We start from the raw sequence: 16,674 nt of genomic DNA, 5'->3' as shown, positions 1-16,674 counted from the left end.
AATTCAAGCTGACTTAGTATGAGAAGTGTACATGTGAAAAATACATTGTTCTCTCTTCATGAGAGAACACAGCAACCCTATTTCAACAATCAGCCAAAAGAAGCTGGCCTAAATTCTGAGCTAAAATTGCCATCATTTTGAGCCTTCCTTCTTTTGAGAGAACAAAAAGGAAAAAAATAAAAGTAGTTACAAAAATCTCTTTATTTAGGATAGAGAGAAATATTCAATTATTGCTCACAAAGACTCTCAATAAATTAATTAACCAACCTCTGCAATGTGTTAAGCTTGTTCAGTTTTCAAAAACGACAAAATATTAGCAAAGGTACAGCAGTCTTTAAAAGTGCTATAATGGGTAGTGTTTGGTGTGCTAACTCTTACAGACAGCCCTTCACCCCAATCATTTTCTCTACATATTTATTTTTATGTATAATGATACCAACTGCCCAAACACACTGCCTATAATAGCCCAACAATCCAGAGTAAAAACTCACGTCACTTACAATATCCTGCATAATCGCAAATTTTCCAAAATTTTTCCAATTTTTTTAAATCCAGTACTTTCCAATACCCTCATCTTTACACGCATGTAAATCTTTGAAATCAACTTGTATTAAATTTTATTGATTTCTAAATTTAAAAAGACACAGTTCTGCTGTTGATTCTGAACATTGGATTACAGCTTCTAACCTTTCTGTAGGAGAAATCTAATTATACATCAGATCACATTCAAAACACAAGCCCCATTTAGCTTCCTTTAAAGGCATTCCAGCCTTAATATCTCAGCCAGAAAGATCATTTAAAATTAACTCAGCTATACAACCACTTATGTTAACCTTGTTTGCTGTTAAGCCAGACCTGACAGAAACTCAGTAATCCCCAATTACCACTTCCTAACACAGATAATATAATGACCTGAAAGTAATCTGGCTGAATTTCTGTTTCAGAACATAATTATAGGATTGCAAATGTATTTTTTCTCCATGAAAATAAGAAATGATGTGACAAATTTTGTATTATATTTCTTATGGAGGAATTTGAACACATTTGCCATTTTGTTAATATGCTATGCCTATATGTATTGAATGACATGGGGTTTTATACAACTAGAAAATAATCAAGACCTTTATATGCCAATCATAAACCAAAATAACACCAAAAAATCTTCTCAACTTCAATATATGCAGGATCAAGCCCTGACTGACATTATCCATCACTCTATAACACAAAATTTATTTGATATTTTAATTTTTTACTTGTGGTTGTATTTACTGTTAAATTCCCTTGAGAGCATAAAACATTCATAGAATGAGTAAGATGTGCCACTGCATATGGCAGAGCAATTGTATGGGAGAGAGCATTCTCTAGAAACATTTTTTTTCAAGAGATTTTGCTCAAAATCATGGAAGTCAAACTCAGTAGAACTCCTTGAAAGAGCTCAGAGAAGCACAGTTTCATTCCTGCACTGGTTACAGGGTAAATAATGTACCTTTCTGACCTCTTGCTGTGTAAAAATGCCAGCACTCGGTGCAGGGATGAAGCAGCAACTTGCTGCTGCCTTCTTGTCCCCAGCCTGCCATCAGCACTTGAGCGCCTGTGACACTTTGCCAATATTAACAAATGGCTCAGACATAAATTATTGCACATGCCTGCCTAAAAACCACACTTCCTAGGGACATACCTTCCATGAAAAGTTGTGGTCCTGCAACTAGAAAGGGTATTGATTCATCTCCTCCTGTACTCAAAACCATTCTCAACACCACACCTGAAGAGGAGAACTCTTCTTTTTTTCTCTGCAAAAGCTGCTTTTTCCATTTTGCATGGTTTTTTCATTTGCATTTTTTCAACTTGTAGTTTGTGACAAATACACCCAGTGTGATAAAAGAGCAATAGTTTATAGTCTATACACACTAGTAAAAACACTGGAATTACAGTCATGCAGGGCAGGCAGTTCACCCTCTACATACTAAAACCAGCCCTACTTCCATCACATTACCTGTAATCTATACAGACACACAAAGTACACATAAATTAACTAAATTCCTATGTAATCTGTATCTGTGCTTCAGTTGCTTTAGGGGGTAGGATTAAACCAGTGCTAGAAGGCTAAATATCACAGTGAAAGAGCTGACTTGATTTCCAGCTGCAGTAGTGGACTAATTCATTAACCAGCTACAGGGAGAGCAAAAATATCCTCATTCAAAATTGCCAAAATCCTGCTTTCCAAAGCTTTTACTTCTTTGTGTCAATTATTTTAGATCTATCTGCTATCATATTGCAGACCTTTGGCCATGGATGAATACCTGTCCTCTAGCTTGCTAGAATTATGAAAACTAAGCCAATGGGGAAAAAAAAAGTTTCCCATATTTTGCTTCCCCTTTTTTTTTTCCTTTCCCTTTCACCTTCCCAAGACAGTTCTTCACATTACCCTCTGGCTGCTGAACCCCAAGTACATCTCTGGCAGGATGAGCAACCCAGCCCTTCACCATTCCATCCTCATTATTCTCATGCTGCTTTCCTCCTGAAATTTTGGACAGAGAGCACTGCCTTGTAGGTACCACAGTGAACGTGTGTAACTCTGCTTGTACCACAGGAGATGGGCCAGCAGAAAGTCATCATATAAATCCACCCCAGTTGGAGAAGCAGAAGCAGTCTCACAAACCCTCTGGCATACCCACAGATGTCATCTTCCAGGACTTAGAATCACAATGGACATATTTACCACCTTCAGGTAATAGACCAAGGCAACTAGATCTCTCACTTGCCAAGTGGTGCCATCAATAACATGAAAGCAGTCAGACCTCCCAAAGGTGAATCCATTTTGTCCAGCAAAGCACCAAGCTCAAAAGCTTTCCAGTGCTCAGTGACCTGCAGCCACACAGATTCCCACAGCATTCCTCGTGTGCACTCACCTGCAGGACTGAAATAGCACAGTGGCTCTCTAGTCTTGTGAAGAAACACATCTTAAGTGGAAATAAATGCCAGCCCTCCTGTTTTATCTGAGGGCAGGATCCCATTAAAGTCATTAAAGAGCAGGATTCTTCCTCAAGCAGCCTTACAGATAATGACTGTTGGCAAGTTTCTGGTACATATTATGTTAGAGGAAATTAACAGTGTCTCAACACTGTAATTAAAGGAAAATAAACAAATAGAAATCCCTAACAGGGCAGCTAAACGTACAAACCCAGAAAATCCATTTTATATCAATAAAGGATAATGCATTAGACTTCAAATGAAACCTGAAAATCACACTTTTACTTAAATTAAACTAATCATTTCACTAGGCAAACAGCCAAGGTTAACTGGTTAACTAGCCTAGTCACTCAGGCACAAAAACTGTAACAGCAGAGAACTGGATATAAGTTTAATATTAAGATATTAAGATAATACTAGACTAGGATTAATATTAGCTAATATTGAGATACTAAGACTGATCAAAAATTCACATTTCAAGAATGCACTGCTCTGCATTTGTAGTCCAGCAAAAGTTGCAACTGATTTCTGTGGAGCTTTTTCTCTTCTGGAAAGATAAAAAGTGATTTATATGTGTCTTTTACTAAGATCTGATTTATTTCAAGCAGAAATCTGGATCCTAAAAGTAAGTGGATCCAATGTTACTATGATGAGTCTCTAAAATATATATCTAGTATAGCACCATCCCACAGTGAATAAGCCATAATTTCCTTCTTAATGCTATCTACTACGAGAATAAGGAATGTGGCAGCAAGTTCTGAGTCAAACTGTGTTTTCTCAGGGAAGTGTGTGTATCAAAGATGTGCTCCATAAGGAGAAAGGTGTTATAGTAACTGCTTGAATACATTTGCTCTAGTAGCATGGCTTGTATTTAACCAGCATTGTTTGTGTTTCAGTAATACAGAAAAGACACTTTATAGAGACCAGCAAAAATATACAAGGTTTTATGTTTGGAGTACAGTTGCATTTTCCTTCTAATTGAAACTCTGTGACTGAATTGCAGTGATGCCTCCACCCTGGAGGTCCTAGCAACTAGTATTCACTAACTTTAACCACATTACTTACTAACCAAAATCTAAATAAAATCTAAGGACCAAATCCTGCTGGCATAAAGCAGTCTTAGAAAATGCAGTTTAACAGATTGATTTACACAGGCTAAAATTTCACCCTGGACAGTCACTCTGCATGTTTGCTTCCTGTGAATTTTAAGACTTCTTGAAGAAACTACAGAAAGCACTCCAAGAAGCTCATTATGATTCACCAATACTCTCATCTGCTCTGTATCTTTGAAGTTTGCTGCCTGAATGGTGAAGCTGAACTTTCTCTCCTCCAGTCAGCATATGCATATCACATTTACTAGGAATCCTCCTGTCAAGAGCATGAGACAGATTTGTAATGGGATTTTTGAGGAAATCCAGCCACTTCATCTCATCCAACTACCAGACTGCTGTTGGGAGATCCAGCCACTACCCTTCAATCTTCAGGAGTCCCAACACCCAAGATACTGTCCTGTTTTCTGCAGAGTTTGATGGAGCTGGAGCCCAGGCTGCACTTACTCTAGTAACTGAGCAGAGCTCAGACATAGGCTCAAGCACTAGTGGTGCCATTAATTCTGGTTTATTCACAATGCTTCCCAACACAGTTTTGAGACCAATGATGTCTGAGCAGTTTTCCCTGAAGATGGTTTACAGTTCCATACAAGGGTGGGATTTCAAAGCCAGTTTAAAAAAGGAGGCTTTTACCTGTCACTGAGCAGCTCATCAGTGCTGTTAAACTCTCTTGGAATTGAAACTGCATTGATGTTAATGTTTTTCTGCCCTATCCTAGTTCCCAAACTCCAAGAAATGTTTGGGGCAGTGCTACTTGTTCAACAGCACAAACATATTGGAAACAATTCTTGTTCAGCTGATTAAGCTCCAATGCCTGGCACAGTCCCTGGTGTTGTTTACTAATACACACACACTGCCTTTGAGGATCTGAGCCTCAGTGCTTTCTGTAGCAAACTCATTTACTTTGCAATTAACCTCCCTGTTCACATTTACTATCCTCCTTCCGTTCCTCTTGCCAGTCACTTCTCAATACCGAGTCCTCTCCACGCCTGCCAGCTGTAGTGCCTACAAGTCTTTGTTCACTGTCCTTCAGAGCAGAGGCAAGGATTCACATTTTTATTGTTTCTTCTCCTCAATGTGAAGTAGTGTACAATTGCAGCACTAAATCACTGTATTTGAGGGCTCATTCTTAATATGCAGATCTTATCAAAATATATTAGTACCATCAAGTAGAAAATTGACACCTTTATGCTTCTTCAGATGCCACATAATCCTTTTTAACTCTGTGAGAGGTTTGAACCCTACAATTTATCCTATAGTATGCTGTAATCAGAAGCATCAATGTTTTTAAGGCTGTCTAATGCCTAATGGCTGCAGTCACCATCCTTATTAGCCAGAGGTTAGAAAAATAAACATAGAGAAGTACCCTAACGATGATAAAATGAACATTTTCTTTTGCATCGTATAACTTGAGCAGACGTGCTTTTTTCTCTAGGAAGAGGCTCAGAAGTCTTTAAGTATTTAAAACACTTCAGCACAAGGTGCTACAATTACTTAATCAGTTATTACTCTTAAAAGGCCATCAGGAAGCTCATTAGGGTTTCTATAATGGCTCCCAGTCAAGCAGAAGGTCAAGATCTGAACTTTACCTGAGCACACATAGGAAGAAAGGCTGTCAGTGATTCATCAGTTCATGGTGATCTCACATGCTGATTATTTTGCTGTGTTTGGGGGCATGGTTTGGGCTTGGGGTGTTGCTGAGTTTGGAATTTTTATTTTTTTTTTTAAATTATTGAAGGTTGTTATGTTGCCTGGTACAATAATAAATGACAGCAGTTAAAATAGTTTTTAAAATTACATATTTCAAGCACTTCTTGAATCATAATTTTGTTCTTCAGACAGTGCTAGACAGAATATTAGGAAAAAAATATTATTACAAGACGTATTTTGGGAAATGTTTGGGATAAGGAGCTGTATTTCTATAGAGAGAAAGGTGTTCAATGTCCTTGTTACTGAAATTTACAGACGAACTACAGATTTAAAAAGAAGGGCCTTGAAAACTGTTTTTCTACCAGAATATTTCTAAGTGTACATATTCAGTAAGCCTCACTCGCTGTAACTTAAACAGCAAGCCTTCAAGAATACATGGTGGAAGCAAAACATTTTTGCTATAGATTTTAAACACATTTCTCTGCCTTTGGTTTTTATTGACTGTGAAGATTATGCAAGCTCTGTTAAGTCATTCTGTAAACTTGTTTAAATCCCTTTCAAGGAAAGGAAGTTCCTATCTTCTTCCAATTTGCTGTTTATAATGATCTCTACTGATGAAAGCTGTCATGCAAATCAACATAAATATTTAAAGACTGATTCCACAACCCACAGATACCAAATTCAATCACCTACAACATCAGTGATTCTTAAAGGTGAAGAAATAACAATATAAACAGCAGATAGCTGTCAAAAGAAAAAAAAAAAAAAAACACCAAACAAATAATGAATTTATTTGCTCTATTATCCTTTCCCCATTAAAAGTAATAACATGGCATATGGATACAACCCTCTATTTCAAGTCATCATATCTTCTTTATACAATAAAAAGCCTGGTGCCCGGATTTATTAACCTAGCCAAAATGAAAGGCATATCTTTCTCCACAAGGTGTTATCATTTTCAAATAAGACATGTCCTCTAGGGAATAAATTTGAAGGCCATTTTTTGTTTATTTTTCAGGAAGGGTTTACTTTTGAGATAAATAACCACAATATTGAATTTGGGTTTTTTTTTAAGTTTAACTTATAAAAGATGCTTATTATAATGCTAAGCAATAAAACATATCTATTGTGCAGTACATATACACAATGAGAGTCTCCTGCTGCACATAGTATAGAATGTACTGATTATAAAGAGGTCTTCAGCAGAAGATGAACAAAGTACAAAATCAGCAAGTTTACATATTCAATACTTATTTCAATGCAATTTTTGGGTTATAGGATATGAATACGTCTGCATCAAAGAGCACAAATCTGTGATTTTTCCATTATCAGTCATCACAAAAATTTATCACTCACTCCCAGAAAAATAACTTTTTAATACTGATGCTTATTTGTGAATAAGCAATGTCTCCAACATTGTTCCTTATATTACCTCTTTTTCCATATTGCATAGCCAAGGATATATTTATAATTCAAATGAAAACTGAAATCTTTTTATGTAGTACCAGCCTGATTTTTCTTCATTTGTCTGACTTAACTATTTTTTCATATGGGTTTTGTTATCTTTTTTTTTTTAAGTGAAGTGTATATTGAAACATTAAAGGGAAAAAATGCTATCACCCTGTAGATGTATACAACAAAACAGCCTTGGACTTCTGTACAGGAAGAGCAGTAGTACAGCTTTTTAAGGACAGCAGTTAAGCATTCAGACAGCTTGGAGAAGCTGCATATGTATTCAGTGACATTTATGGGATGTTTATTTATTATTTGGTACACACAGACTACTTGCATGCACATTACCTTGTGAGTTTGTTTTCTACAGGGACCTACACAATTGTGGTTTTAGTTTCATTTCCTGAAGTAGTCCTCAGTAGCTGTGTGACAGCTTCTGCTCCGTGCCCATCAGACCAGGCAGCCACTCCCCGTGCCGAGATGGCTCCAATCCTCACAGCTGCTGTTTGGCACACACCTGTGGCCACGTGCGTGGGGGGAATCCTGGATATTGTGTTCCTACACCCTAAGAGGAGCCATCAGTGCAGCATCTGGAAGTCAGCAGCTCCTTTCCCACACTGAGAAATCCTTGTTTTCATCCAGTCCACGGACCACTCACATTAGCCAGCATTTGGACCACAACATTCACCAAGCAACTGATGCGAGAGTCATTCTCTGCCAACCTCTATTGCATCACCAGAAGCTTCTTGCAATCAAAGAAAAGGGCTCAAGAGCAGGCTCAATACATCAAGATCATAACTGGGTTTTTCAGTGTCCAACAAAGGGTGGCATAAATATACACATTTTGTTTCTTAGACCTCCCAATAAAATCCATGGTCAGAGTTTACGCACCTCACAGAAGTCAAACTGAAAATGTAATGATTAGCACAGAAAAATGAAGACTGGTTTATGTGAAAAATTTGTACTGGTTACTTCTTGAACTCACAAAAGCTAATAAAATTTGAGGTATAAATATCTGAATATGAAAACTTTTCTTTGAAAAAATACTCAGAACACCCGAATAACTATAAGAATTTGCATCTCTTTCTTTCTAGCAAAAACTCTATCATACTATTCATACAGATTTAATTTATAATTTTAACCCCAAAATAGAATCTAGTAAATATTTTGCTATCAAAGGATGTATTTTAAGGAAATCTCTTTTTACACTTTCTAATCTAGTTTCAAAAGCCATCCTCACATGTTGAAGTATAAGCTGGAAATGAGGGCTGCAGATTTACAGCTGATTGCAACTGAGAATGTTCTCAAAGACACCAACTACAGCTCTCCAGTTCAGTCTGAGCAGAATATTGATAGAATATTTCTGTTGACACAAAAGCACTAAATCTGTTTTAGAATGTGTTCCACAGAAAACATCAATTGAAAAATTGGTATCAACTAGAGTTGATTAATGTATGAATTGTTTCAGAGCTGCATGGAATCTCCCAGCAATAGTTCTATTTCTTTACTTGAACCAGCTTGCCAATTATCATTATGCATAACTATGAAACTGGGACAAAATTTTGATGATGTTTACATCTCATCAAGTATGCACATAAATTTAGTCTAGTATTAAAAAAAAAAAAAGAAGAAAAAAGAAAAAGCTGTCATTAAAGTGCCTTATGACTGTGCACAGAACAATATGTTCTGCACAGTGAAGAGCATTTTCAGGTATGTGTGCCTACCCCATGACTAATATTGATACTTGAGCACTGCAGTTGATGGTGCCCACACAAAGTAGAGAAATGCAGGACTGAACTTTAGACATCTGGCTCTACTACTGCAGTACCCATATCACCTATGCGGATTATCAACATAAATCAAATCATTTTAATACTGTCCATTCAGAGTTTGCAAGTTTCAAAGGCTAAGAGCAGAGCAGGTTGGATCTTAAAGAAACAGTGGTTACAACTGTCAATGTAGATGCTAAAAAGTTCTTTTAGAGGATCTTCTTATTGCTATTCAGAAATGCTTACATGCACAGACTGCTGTGTGCACAAATGTTTGCAAAATGGCTTATTCTCCAGTGAAGACTGCTTAATTCTTGGGAGGGTCAAACTATGCTTTTAATGGTACTACATGTTATCTTGGGAATTCTGATTCCCGCAAGTGTGTGCATACATCTTTAACTTGATGCTGTAATAAATTTAATTTCACCTTTTATGTAAATTATTCCTAATCCCTTTTCTTTTTTTTACCATGGTAGGTGTACAAAACTTAGATAAGTAAGATCCTAATTCTTGAGCTTTAAAAAATCTGCAGCTTCTTCTGTTTTGTAACACTGTTTTTCGTGGATAGACACATAAAGCAGTAAAACTAAATCTCTCACAGTGTACCACAGTAGCATTTTAAAATAAAAGTACTTCAGTAGGAAGATAAAAAAACATTTTTAATGTCTATTTTTTTCCACAATCAACACAAGTCAACATTTTCCCAGGACAAGTGAGTAAAATTACATTTTCTGGTAATGATTGAGTCTTCTAATGTGATGAGTTGTGACATAATTAAAAGACTTATCAATGGCTCTTCATGTTAAATGCAAAAAAAATCCCAACAAACCAAAAAATAAAATGAAACAAAAAACAAACAACAAAAAAACCAACCCAAACTAAACAAAAAAACAAACCCCCCATAAAAAACCCAAAAAATAAAAAAGACACACACAAAAAAAAATCCAACACCCAAACTAAAAAGCCCGAGGTATTGCAGCCAAAGGATACACAGTCCATGAGAAAAACTCAGGTAGGGAAAAATGCCTACATTTTGCCAGCCTTTAAAAGCTTTCTTTTCTTTCTCCATTTAGGTAGGTTTTACAGGCGACTTTTGCAAAGCTTTGGTAAGGTATAAGTAGATTCAGATGATGAGATTTTGTTTTGGTCAGTTTCCTTTTCTAGGAATCCAATCTCAGATGCAAGCATTTGCATAAATGAGGTTACTTAGTTTATTTAGTTGTAAAGTGGTCAAAACAAAACATTCATTTAGACAGAGGAAGGAACTGGACCATCCTCCCCAGCAAAGCCAGGCAAGTGCTTACCATGGACAGCACATGTGGGCAGGGGTCCAGAAAACAGGGCTGAACAGGCAGAGGAACAGCCTTTAATGCTTAGAGCCTGGGTAACAGCTCAAACCACCATCCAAGGGAGCACCTGTTTCATAGTCACAAAGTCTCTACATTCATTTTCAAATTTGTACACAGTGCAGAATTTAAAAAAAAAATAAAAAATAAGAAAACCCACTAAACTGTTATGCTCTGGGTGAATAAAATGCATATCAACTGAGAGTGTAAAGGGATGTAATGGCAATAATTCTGGAACTAATGGACAAACAAGCATTGCCAAAAGCAGAATAACAGAGAAATTGATCTGGGTTTACAAACTCAATTGAGGGACCAATAAAAATATTAGAATGCTGGAAAGGTGCTGTCAGACATAAAGCACCTGTTTAACATTACTGCTAATTGCGGGTGAAGGAAATGGCCCCAGCAGAAATTGGTTGAAGATGATTAAATTTAATTGCAATGCTATATACAAAGTGCTACCCACTCACTGAATTAGAATTGAAATATGCTGAGAAGTGATACACTCCTCAAAACCAGGTTTAATACACGGCATGAGCAGCAAGGCTACATGTGGCAAAAAGCACATTCCCATTTTCTGAAAGATCTTTCTGTCTCTCACATGTTGCAGAATTGCACAAAAAGCACTGTAATAGGAACCATGAAATCAGGAAATAAGGTCACTGTAAGGTGGAGTGTGGGAATGCTCATATTCTCCAGCACAGTGGCAGCAGGAGGATTGGTAGGGAACACACTCAGCCCACTCTGAGACACAAAGTGCCAGGAATCAATGAGATCAGGAACAGTTAAGCAGGAGTGCCTGCCCTTGGTCTGTGTAAGGCAGATACCTCTGTAAACCAGATCCAAGCTTTCAGAAGAGTGCACAGAATCCCCCCTGGCAGGCAGCCACTTCTGCTGGAGGCAGCTGCCAGAGACTTTTGGCACAGAAAAGTGAAAGCACCATTTTCCATATTCTTTATGATTTCTCCCTTTATTTCTTTCCACAAAGTTTAGTTAGTAGACTTGGGGCTTTTTCCCCTTTTTTCCTTTTCTTGAACAATAATTTATTAGAATTGCTGGTCTATTTTTGGTCCCTTTAGACTGTATTTCCTAACTTAAATTTTACTTTTCATTAATTTTCCTTGTAATGCCTCAGCATACTCTTCCTCTCTGCTTTCAGTGCTACTGAGAGCGCAGTCACAGTGCTAAAGGATTATTTACTTATAGTCAGAAACCTACACGTTATTTGGTCTTCCAGTAATCACCCAGGTATATGGTGACTCCTCCTTTAACCTGCTGTCACCTAAACCATATTTCACATGGTACACATCCACTATGTCTAGCCTTTAAATTGCTTTTTGACAACTGTGCTTGGCACGTGTTTGCCACTGGCTGGTGACAAACACAACACTGTCACTTTGTGGCAGACTCGGTTATGCCAGTGTTTGTAGCATTGATCTCAGGCAGAGAGGGACAGCTGCCCATGCCGTGGCCTTTCTGCTCTCTATTTACAGTCCTCAGGCTCACTTAAGTTTCCAAAGTTTCCAAGTGCCTAGAGTCGCTATCTGCTGCAGAGAGTGCTAAGGCGCGACTCAGTCCTGGTTGTATTTGCTTTAGTGCTAAAGCAGCTTGCTTATGGCTCAGTATCAACTAATCCATCATTATTTTCAAGTACCTGCAATGCACTTAATTAGAACTACTGGAGCCTCTGGACATGGGGTGAGAGCTGTGCTTTTTAAAAGGTAACTCTGTGTAACAGAAAAGAAGCCTTTCCCACCCCCAACAACTCAAAGAACTCAGGCAAGCACCAAATGCAACGGAGCAGCTGCTTGACAGCTTTATTTGAAAACAGCTTAGAGAAGTACATGAAAAATACTGTATTCAGCTGAAGCTGCAGGGAACAACGGAAGAAAAATAATTAGCCAAGTCAGAAATTGGCTAAGGCACTGGGTCTTCTGAGCCTTCTATTTCTTTGAAAATACAAAGGGACCTTTAAATACTGAGTAGTAAACGAGACTTTGTTTATATCTTATCTTAAAAAGCCACAGGCAGAACAGTGCACCCTAATAACATCCTTGGCTTAGAAATGATTCAGAAGCAAGGGGGCCATCTGCTGAATTCCCAGTACCATTTTCTGCTGTATCCTGGAAGTTTCTTTCAAAGTTTTGCAGGCGAGTCCTTTTCAGTGTCAGCTTTACCAGGTTTGTGAAGTATGGCAGTAAACCTGTGAGCAGGTTGAGCTGCAGGTGACAGCATTATCTATCATGACTTCAAAAAGTAAAACCAGTTAAAATACAGATCAACGTAATATATTCAGGACTCAAAAATCCTGTAGACAATATCATCACTCTGTAAGTAATATCTCTGTATCATGCAATTCCTTAAATAGCAATATTCAGAGACAGAAAATTTGCTCATAATATGTTCCTGAATATAACTTTTCACATAAAATAGAAAGGCTTAAAGTGCAGAAACAGATCTCTAAAATAAGCAGCTTCCTTCATTGGCTTACTGTCCATTATCCTTAGTGATGTTGGTGTCATGTTCAAACTCAGCATTTCCTTCCCCATGTAACTCCATCAGACTCCATTGATAAAGGATTCATTGGTGACTGCTTCTAATGAGACTCTCTGAATTCATTACCACTAACTTCATGACATTCATAGTTATTCCCTTCTCCAATATGTAAAAGTGGGCAAAAGAAAGGTAAATTTTTTAAAGGACTTTATGACAACATCACAACAAATTCATTACATACCCAAAGTGTGTTATCCTTGTAGTTCTGCATATCTTGTTCTCATTAGAACTGCTACAGCTACAGGTCTCTCTGCATACCAGGAAGAAGGCCAGAATTGTTTCTGGCACAATAATAGCAAAGTAATAGCAAAATAAATACTACATAAACACACAGACTAAAAAAAAATCCTTGTTCATAAAACCATGAAATTTGATAAAGGTATTTAAAGTATTCACCACTGTTCTCATTTCTTAAAGCATAGCCTTAAGTCTACTGACATTTCACGGTTTGTTAATACAGAATATTTTAAATATAGAAAGGTACATGTTATCCATTAAAGGCTACGTAGACTCATGCATAAGATCACTCATAGTGTACAAACAGATGATTGTTTAATGGTACAAATAATAAAATCAAATCTTCAAGGCTGTTTCAAATTCAACATTTTAAAAATTACTGCAAAACATAACTTGTATCTTTCAAAGTTATAATCAGGAGGAATTAAATAAAACCACAGCACAGGGAACACAAATAAATGCCACTTGCCTAAGACTTCCTTCTTAAGTATAAGAAGAGGTCCCAAGTTCAGCTCAATAGCTGGAGAGTTTGTTTGCATTGCGTGGGACATTTTTCATGTTTAAAACAATTTTACTACCTCAGTCAATACTAAATCTCAATATGCATGACTCCCACATCCATAATGCAAAATGTGTCCAGGTGGTGTTGTTTGCTGTTTACTGTTCCCAACTTTATACACACTGATAAGCAAGAAGGATATGGTCTGGAAAGTTATAAATTTGTAGGCACTTGCAGATCACTCACTGCTTTCAGTATTTAATAGCAAACTCTTACCCTCTGTGCCAACTGAGAATCCTTTATTTACCTCCTAAAAATCTGAATTTCTATATCGAAATATGAAAATAGCATATATAAATCAACAGTAAATTCAAAATATCAAACACATGAAAAAAATTACACAGCTACAATTACCTAGCATTAATAAAACTTCATCATGCACCTTTACTCCCATGAGCTGTCCAACACTCCCTATCCACAGGCCTTAGCCTATGACCTCAAAGCCTGACTAGCTTCAAAGAGTAGCCACTAAAAAAAGGCAAAAGAAAAAAAAAAAGAAAAAAATTTTTTAAAAATGTAGAGAAATAAAAGTTTTCCCTCAAAAATTCAGAATGAAAGCTAAGGATTGCAAAGATTCAGTCCTTTCTGTAGAAATGACCCCAAAACATAAAACATACCAACTCCTGGTATTACAAATTTAGGAAACAAGATGCTCTGTCTTAGTGTAAAGCAATGCCGTGTCCTTGCTACTTTTTTCAAACTTTGGAATGCTCCTGTGAAAGAATATTTCTATATAGTGAAAGAGCCTTGAGATAAACTTTGTAGCTTTTTCCCTTTTCCACCAAACTCTAGATGGTTGACTTAAGACAAACAAAATCCTTTAAAAAAATACACCTTTAAAGAATAAGGAACATCAGTTTTCGCTGGTCTTCTTCTCAGTTGCTTACACATAAACAAAAATTACTCCCACCCCGTAGCAGAACTATGTTTAAAATGACTATTTGTTAGTGGAACTGTGTTTAAAATGATGATTTGTTAGTCGAGTTAGACAAATTTATTTCATGAAGTATGTAGATGGAGAGGAGTGGTATGCATACTCACTAGACAGATAAAAAGGGAAAGAAATTGGAAAGTGAAGGATTTGGAACGTAACATTTGGAGGGCAATATCTTCCCATGCTTCTGATACTACTTGACTTTAACATCAGTTGTTAAAGTTCTACAAAAGCAGAAGTATTTGCAATCAAGCTTGTTCCCATTTTAGATCTTTGAGATCTTTTCCTTTTGACCTAATTGTGAACACAGACCTCAGTAAATGTTGCCTGCGTTTCAGGGGGTTCCACACACAAAAGTGGAAAGTGGATCAGCTCCATGGGTCAAAGAACACAAACGCAGCTCAGCCAATGACTGGTGATGGATGATACCTGTGGCGCAGTTGTGTTATATTGCACATGACAGACACAGCAGCACAAGGGTAGAACCTGCAGGTGCTCTATCAGAGTGCTGGTACACAACACAGAAGGGATTTTGGAAACATAGTGAAATACTTGTCTTTTTTGGCCATTGAAAGTCAAGAAAGAGAAAGCAGACTTTAGTTCCCGGAAGGTATTTAGGGTGCAGGTGTGTTACGGGGTGTGTTACCTGGCATTGCCGAAGCCCAGGGAATCCCACCGGTGGCCTCAGGGTGTCCCTGGCGCTCATGCAAGGCCGGCTCGGCGGGTGGCAGGTCCGTACCCCTCCGTATGTCACACACTGACACCCGGCACGGCCACAGGGAAAGTTCGGTCGCGACTACGGAGGCGGCTACGACAGCACAACCAGCAGGGAGAGGCGGAGGAGAGGCAGCGGGGCACAGCCCGGGCACAACCGGGGCACAGGCCGGGCACAGCCCGGGCACCTCCCCGGCACCGCTGCCCCCCGCAGCACAGGACTCCCGCTCGCCCCTACGAACGCCTTTAGCGACTCACGGACACCGTCTAGGGTAGCTCGACGGGTCCGCAGTCTCCGCAGGACCGACCCAAACTTCACCCGTGTTCTACCTAGATGTCGGTCTCGACAGGTAGCTCACAACGCGCCGCCGACAACAAACTCGCGAGTGCATTTTTTGGCAGACGAAACCACAAGGACGATCGCTTCCCTCCTCCGCCGCGTCAAAACCTTGGACAAGGCACTGAACCGCGACACCTGGAGCCGACACGGCGCCTTCCCCTCTACCAGCCTCCAACTTCTCACCGAAGCGTCAGAAATTAACCTCTCCCAGGGCAGGAGCCCGAGTCGTGGTGCACGGATAAGCCCCAGCGAAGCCGTAGCCCCCCGCCCTACCGGCGAGCGCCAGCACCGCCCCCAGCCCCGTCCCCGCGGCCACGCACCCGCAGCCGCCGACGGAGAAACTTTTCCGAGCCGCCCGGCGAGGCAGCGCCCACAGCGGGGCCCCGCGGAGCGGGACCGAGCCGGCGCCCACGCCCCACGCCCCCCGCAGCCGCGCCGCGCCGGCCGCCCCCAGCGTGGGCATCGCCCGCACCGCTCCTACCGTGCGGGGGGCAAGTGAGGGAGGGGGCGAGGAGGTGGCAGTTACCGGCGAGCGAGCGCCCTTCTTGCAGAGCGGTCCCCTGAAGACGCCTTTGATGCCGCGGTAGTGCCCGTTGCTGAGGTGCCGGGAGCTGATGACCAGGTAGCACGCCATGCGGGCACCCCGGGCGGGCGGCCGCGGGCTGGGAGGGCAGCCCGGCTCCTCCGCGGCGGCGGTGCTAGCTCCGCCGGAGCAGAAGCCCGCATGAAGGAGCGGGCGGAACCGCAGCAGCGATCTCCCTGCTCCCGTCTCATCCAGCGCCCGGGTGAGCGCTGCCAGCAGCAGGATGCACTGAAGGCGGCGGCAGCCGGAGCACATCTGAGGGAGCGCGGAGGCCAGTCCGCATGCTGCTCCGCGGGTGCGAGACGGGCCGGGGAGAAGGAGGGCAGAGCGCAACTTGCACAGTCCGCCGCTGCTACGGCCCTTCCTCCTCACCCTCCTCCTCCTCCTCCTCCTCCTGCTCAGACCAGGCCACCCGCAGCCGACATGCGGAGGGGAGTTTCTCCGCGGCAGCTGGA

The 16,674-nt window shown here is 40.0% G+C and overlaps 1 protein-coding gene across 1 annotated transcript in view; it reads right to left on the bottom strand.

Moving 5' to 3' along the window:
• The window catches only part of ZNF804B (zinc finger protein 804B), a 226,965-nt gene extending 210,695 nt beyond the window's left edge, over positions 1–16,270 (bottom strand). The window contains exon 1 of the mRNA XM_058832870.1: positions 16,163–16,270. Within this exon, the coding sequence (XP_058688853.1) occupies positions 16,163–16,270 (108 nt within the window). The remainder of the gene's footprint in view (positions 1–16,162) is intronic.
• Positions 16,271–16,674: the final 404 nt, after the last annotated feature.

Source organism: Poecile atricapillus, chromosome 2 (assembly GCF_030490865.1).
Source record: "Poecile atricapillus isolate bPoeAtr1 chromosome 2, bPoeAtr1.hap1, whole genome shotgun sequence".
Lineage (NCBI taxonomy): Eukaryota > Metazoa > Chordata > Aves > Passeriformes > Paridae > Poecile > Poecile atricapillus.
The sequence above is the reverse complement of the archived record's forward strand: the minus strand, read 5'-3'. Positions and strand labels throughout refer to the sequence as shown.